At 43.1% G+C, this 7,137-nt stretch overlaps 1 protein-coding gene across 1 annotated transcript; it reads right to left on the bottom strand.

Moving 5' to 3' along the window:
* Positions 1 to 3,891: 3,891 nt before the first annotated feature.
* On the bottom strand, positions 3,892 to 6,840 carry LOC135735859 (paraneoplastic antigen Ma1 homolog). Its single transcript, XM_065254484.1, has one exon. It carries the CDS (start codon positions 5,358 to 5,360, stop codon positions 3,903 to 3,905), a length of 1,458 nt encoding a protein of 485 aa, XP_065110556.1. The 5' UTR covers positions 5,361 to 6,840; the 3' UTR covers positions 3,892 to 3,902.
* Positions 6,841 to 7,137: the final 297 nt, after the last annotated feature.

The raw sequence follows: 7,137 nt of genomic DNA, 5'->3' as shown, positions 1-7,137 counted from the left end.
CCTGCGATTATGCTTGGGACTTGCTACAGTTTCATTCTGCTGTACTCTGACCTGATGTTTTAGAGACAGAATATGATCTCTGTGCAAAACTTTGGACGGACCGTCACCAGTTTCGGGACTCAAACGATACACTGGCAAGTTGGGCAACTGGTTCTCTACCAAGTACACCACAGAACTCCAACGATCAGCAAGTTTTTGTTTCCCTTTCAATCCAAGATTTCTTATGAACACCCTATCACCAGAATTCAAATCACTTGGGTGCACTTTATGATCATACCTTCTCTTGTTATTCTGGTTCTTCTTTGTAGAAGTTTCAGCAGCCAACTGGTAAGCATTCTGTAACCCCTCTCTTAGGTGTTCCACATACTTGGAATGAGAGTTTACACAATTATCACCATGCACTCCAAAACACACATCAAGTGACAATTTTGGCTCTCGCCCAAACATAAGAAAATAGGGGGAAAATCCTGTAGACTCATGTTTGGTACCATTGTATGCATGCACCAGCTGTGCAATGTGCTGACTCCATTTGGACTTATCCGATGAATTTAACGTACCAAGCATGTTGAGCAGTGTACGATTAAATCTTTCTGGTTGGGGATCCCCTTGCGGATGGTATGGGGATGTACGAGATTTCTTGATGCCTAACACAGTTAACATCTCTTTAATCAGGCGACTTTCGAAATCTCTACCCTGGTCAGAGTGGATTCGATTTGGTAGACCGTAGTGAACAAAGTACCTTTCACACAGCGTTTTGGCCACCGTCAGAGCTTTTTGATCTCTGGTGGGAAAAGCCTGTGCGTAACGAGTGAAATGGTCCGTTACTACTAGTACATTGCACACATTTCTACTATCAGGCTCAATGGTCAGGAAATCGATACATACAAGATCCAAAGGACCTGAACTCTGCATATGAGCCATGGGAGCTCGTTTCTGAGGCAAAGTTTTTCTCACAATGCATCGCTCACATGTTTTACAGTATTCCTCAACCTCAGTTTTCATCCCAGGCCAGAAAAAACGGCTTTTTACCAGTGCATAGGTCCTGTCAAACCCTAGATGACCATTTTTGTCATGAAGGGACATCAGCACAGAGCTACGGAGAACAGAAGGAAGTACAATTTGCTTCTGTCGCTGGTTTTCAGCAGTGTTAACTACCCTACACAACACACCATCATCAATGACCAACTTCTCCCATTCTTTTCTCCACATCTTAAAATCTGAGTGATCACACCCCAGGCTAGCAGGAAGTTGTTTCTGACTAACAGCAGTAATTACACTACTTAAACAATGATCATTTCTTTGAGCTTCACTCAACTTGTCCAAGTCAAAGCTTTTCAGCTCATTCTGAGAAAAAGAAACAACATTACACACAGGTCGTGTCTCATCCTCACAAGAAGAGTTTTGAGTATGTTTTACCTGTTCCTCAAGCTTACTACCATTGGTACCAGTGGATACGGCTTGACAAAGCGAACGAACGCCAGGAGCAGAAATCTCCTGCCAGTCATCATCCGGCATTATACAGACATGAGGTCGTCTAGACAAAGAGTCTGCATCCACATTTTTCTTTCCCTGCCTATACCTCAGACTGAAAGTGTAAGTGGACAAAGCAGACAACCACCTATGGCCTGTGGCATCCAGTTTGGCTGATGTTAATACATAGGTCAGAGGGTTGTTGTCCGTTCTTACCTCAAAGTTGACACCATACAGGTAGTCGTGCAGCTTATCTACTACAGCCCACTTAAGGGCTAAGAATTCCAGCTTATGGGCCGGGTAATTACGTTCGGAGGGTGAGAGGCTACGACTGATGAAGGCTACTGGACGCAAACCCTCGGGATGCTGCTGATATAGAACGCCACCCAAGCCCTCAAGACTGGCATCCACATGAAGGACGTAAGGTAGCTTATGGTCTGCAAAAGCCAATACCGGAGACTGAGTGAGACGTAGTTTCAGTTCTTGAAAGGCTTTTTCACACCTGTCATCCCACCTAGCACCCACACACTCAGAAATTTTACAAGGCCCAGTATCAGAAGCTTTGCGGTGTTTCTGCACTTTCTGGTTTTGATGTAAAGAATAACCCTGAAGTAACTGATTCAAAGGGTGACACAAACTTGAATATCCCTTCACAAATCTGCGGTAATAACCACAAAACCCTAAAAATGACCTCAGCTGGGTCAAGGTTTGTGGTCTTGGCCAGTTTACAACTGCTTCCACTTTTGAGGGATCAGTGGCAATTCCGTCCTGTGACACTATATGCCCCACATAAGTTACAGATGTCCTACAAAACTGACATTTATCCAGGGATAACTTCAAGCCTTCCTGTCTCAAACGATCAAGCACCTTGAGCAATCTTTCATCATGTTCTTCTATGGTTCTACCAAACACTATTAGGTCATCCAGATAGACCAACACTTCCAGAAAGTTCATGTCGCCTACTGTACGCTCCATGACTCTCTGAAATGTGGCCGGTGCCCCAGAAATGCCCTGTGGCATGCGTTCGAATTCAAAGAAACCAAGGGGGCAAATGAACGCAGTTTTCTCTTTGTCTTCGGGGCTCATAGGTATTTGGTAATACCCACTCCTTAAATCTAGTACCGAAAACCACTTGCTACCAGACAAACAATGCAAGGCGTCTTCAATCCTAGGCACAGTGTACTGATCAGGAACAGTTCTGCGATTCAGTGTTCTATAGTCAATACACATCCTAACATTACCAGACTTTTTCCTTACCACCACAATAGGTGAGGCATATGGACTTCTGGACTCAGAGATTATGCCACATTCCTGTAGTTCAAGCAAATGTTTCCGTACATCCTCTAGATCTTTAGGAGCTAAGCGGCGTGACCTTTCTCGAAATGGGGTCGAATCAGAAAGTCTGATCTCATGCACTGTACTTTTGGAGCACCCTACATCCCACTCATGAGCAGAAAACACATCCTGTCTCTCCATGAGCTTCTCACATAACCGCCTCTTGGCCTCCTCAGGAAGTGGAGAATCACCAAAATTAAATGAATCAAGAGACAACGGAGTATGAGGGACAGAGGCCCCACTTACCGGAGTCAACTGATGCACAATATCTACAGAAAAGATATGTGCAATGGGGGTTCCACGTTTTAAAGTTACTGCTTTACTGGAAATGTTCCGTACAGTTACTGCAACCTTCCGGTTGGACATCTCAGACACTAGCTGTAGCTCAGGTCTCACCAATAGCTCATCAGGTGAATTGATGTTAGATGCCTGGTCAATTAAGACATGTTTATCAACCAACTCGTTAAAGAATTTAGGTTTCCCATGAACTTGTAGCACTTCACCTGGTTTCAAAGTAACAGGTTTGTGTTGAATAAACCACACTACCCCAGGCCTTTCAGGAGAATCTTTTACCCTAGTGGAATTTTGAATGGTCTTGTAAGCTGCTTTTACAACAGGATGAACGGCCAAAACACTCAGAAAATCTTCTCCAGCCTTCTCCTTGCATGCTTTGAACAAGCCTCTGACTAAAGAGGTATTGGTTCCCACTAGAATAGCTATCTGCTGCTCTGGCTGTGGATCAGGGCACACCAATGCCAGGATATCAACGGTCTGGGACACACCAGCAACATCTTCATCAAAAACAAGGCGAACAGATAAGTAACCATCATAGGGATATTCATGTTGACTTAAACCCCAAATTTCCAGGTTTTCCACGGGCTTCAAAGGTAGGTGTTTTAAGTAAGTGTGGTAAAAACTACGATACAATATGGTGACCTGGGAACCACTGTCTAATAATGCTTTGGCCTTCACTCCTTCAATCAGCACCGGCACATCAGACAGTGGACCCACTAAACCAGAAGGAAATACAGGTGTACAATTGCTTTCAGCAGACAATGGGGTTAAACACTGTTCAAGGGGAGCCAAGTGTTCCCCACTCACAGGGCTCCTCTGGCGTTTCCCGACTGCCTATTCTGCCTGATTAGTTTCTGATTAACCTTTCTCAAGTCTTCCACCCCTTTGCATTCCCGCTTTGTATGTCCATCTTCCCCACACTTATAGCAGAAAATGGCAGATGGATTATAACGACCAACATCTTTTTTTTGATTTCCCTCCCTGTCATTTGCATTTAGCGCAGCCCTAGCAACAGCTTTCTGTGTAACTGGAACAGCAGCCGAGGTCTCAGCAACAGCTGTTAAGAGTTTGCCTACCTGAGCAGAAAGTTCCTGTACATCACGTTTCAAGTCAGCTAACTCATGTGAGGGTGTCTCTTGAGCTACCACTGCAGAAGACACTAAAATCTTGGATTTCTCACGGGCACTAACCCAGCTCTCTTCCTCCCGCACCTCCCTCAGAAGCTCAGAGAAACTAGGGGGATCACGAAGCTTATGAGTCATCCTAAGCCTCAATGCTACCATATCTGTAGTAAGTGCTCCTTTAACTACCTGCTCCATCCGTTTTTGGTTTAACTCCTCCACTTTAATGCCTTTTTTTAGAAAGATACGATGGAGTAACTTATCTAGCCGGCACAAGAAAAGGGACAGCTTTTCACCAGGTTCCTGGTAGGTATTGCTAAACCTCACCAGGAGGTCAGACTGACTTTCAGTGCTACCATAAGCAGTATCAAGAGCCATGAGATATTCAGTGGCAGTTACAGCAGGACTACTGACCTTTAAAAATCTGATTATGTCAGCGGCAGGTCCTCTGAGACTCTCGACGATTCGCTGCCGCTTAATAGAATCAGCACACTGCCACTCGCTCACCATCTGAGCAGCCTGCTCCATCCAGGAATCATAATCTTCCTCCCCGGGTGGAGTTGGCTGTATGCCTGAGAAAACTCTGAGTTTTCTGTAACTGACGGTATCACCAGGCACATTGGTACACTTCTCAACCAGACTATTAATGGCTTGGACTAAATCTAGGTTTACATTAACAGCAGGATTTGGAATTGGGGACTGCTCAGGATTTACAATGGATCTCACGTCACACAACGATTTTCCTTCCTGTTGAAGTAAGCACATCAACTTCTCGTGAAACGCATCACCCGGAGCACAGGCTTTACCAGGGATATGTACCCTCCAAGGCTCCACTACTCCAGGGATGCCTACTTCAGGAGGTACAATGGTGGAATCTACCTCCAGACTGGTTTCTATTAAGAGGAACAAATTCAGCCCGGTAGTGTCACCACGTCGGCCACAAATTTTTGTACGACCAAAGGCTTTTACAGTGCTTAGTACTTCATTGATGGTTTCATCTGTTACAGTTAAAGGAACGCCACTGAGAACAACACAATGCGGAGGACTGACCTGCATTTGCCGGCTCCATTCATCTATTTGATTAAGATCCATGGCTCCCAAAATCATCAAAATCACTGCAACATTACACAGAATTAGCATAGACAATCAAACATAATTAGCATTGACAACCACACATTGTGAAAAAGGATCCCAGCGGAGCCTCCAAAATGTAACCCTATTGTTATGATACTTTGTACAATCTTACTGCTGCACAGAAGATCCTTGACTCTCAGTGTTAGACTTATAGTATGAATTATACTGACCCTTTTTCTATGGTTATGTCAATGCTTTACCACTGAAGAAAACATATACATGTATAAGCCTCCAAAATGTATTACACCACTAAGTGTTTGAAAAGTAAGAGAATATAAAGTTTATTTAAAGAAAACAAAATATAGTAAACCAAAAAGATATAAACAAATGAAATAAACTGGGTAAAAATAAACAATTATTTGAAAATGATTCTCACATAAAAAACCAAAATACCTCGTAGTATTCTTAGAAGTAAATCACTCTTCAACAAGCTCTGTGCTTCAAGGTACAGATAATATATCAACTGGGTTTCCTTCAAAATGAACCCCGAACATTTGTTTCAAGCCCAATAAAAACAGCAATAGGCTATTTCCACAGATTAAACACCAAACAGTTAGTAAATAAAATAACAGTTTAGAAATCTGGCATACAAAACCCGTTTCATTCACAATATTTAAAGGAACCGATTGGAAAATACCGATTCAATGTTCGATTCCTTTGAACGATTCTTTTGTTCAGACGACTCACTTTTGAATAAAATGATCAAGGTCCGAAATTCCCCAAAATACCGAAAACTCCGAGTGAGATTTGCTTGTAGAGGTGCAAGTAAACGTTACTGAGACACTTTTAAAATGTTCATCAATCGTAGAGGAAGACTTAACTGTTAGGCCTGATTTCAGTACTCACGAATCACGATCCATACGACACGATCCATACGACACGATCCATACGACACGATCCATACGACACGATCCAGTGACAAATGCCGATCATCCGATGTTGTTTCACTCAAGAAAAACTCTGTTCAAGAGACAAACAAATGTTGACACACGTGCAGATAAGGGGACTCCAGAGTTGCAGTGAGTCGAGTAATAGAGGATTCGTCCAGCTACTGATCTCACGTGGCTGCCACCCGAAACCTTGCTCCACGTGCAGAATGCGGACACGCAAAAGTCGTACGGACACAGTAAATGAACTCGGCTGGGTCGCTAAACACTGTCACTTCAAAGTTTCTCTTAAGCAAAATAAAGAAACACAGTTTGTCATCAATTTCTTAAGCTCTGCGAGCACAACGCCCATACATCGTTCCCCTTGTCTTCTTCTCTCCTTTCCTCTCTCTCGCGCTCTCTCTAGCATATCCAGTATCGCCCTCTATGGGAGAAAACAGTCTCTTCACATCACACTGGAGCGTATTCTGATTGGATACCATGAACAACATATTCAACAGGGAAAATAAGATGACAAAACAACATTTCCATTTTACACAGTATATTAAAAACAAATACAATAGAAAAGAAACTTTAGTAACAAACATTTACATTTTTTAAGGGTGTTACACAATGTTTGTGGTAACCATGATATAAGCGGAATTATTGACCCATTGAATTATTTGAAAATAATGCACACCCGTCGTGTAACTGTTAGGAATCACACACAACACAGGAATCCCAGCGCAGAGGTCTTTAATTCAAAATGTATAGGAGAGCACACTCAATGTCATCAGGGAGGAATATAAATAGATAACTCTCAGTGTCCGTGTATGTGATGGATAGATGAAGAGATAACACTAGCGATGCAGACCACAGCGATCTCCTCTGGATGGTCACAATGTGGGAAACACAGC

Source organism: Paramisgurnus dabryanus, chromosome 4, assembly GCF_030506205.2.
Source record: "Paramisgurnus dabryanus chromosome 4, PD_genome_1.1, whole genome shotgun sequence".
NCBI lineage: Eukaryota > Metazoa > Chordata > Actinopteri > Cypriniformes > Cobitidae > Paramisgurnus > Paramisgurnus dabryanus.
This window is presented reverse-complemented; position numbering and strand designations above follow the sequence as displayed.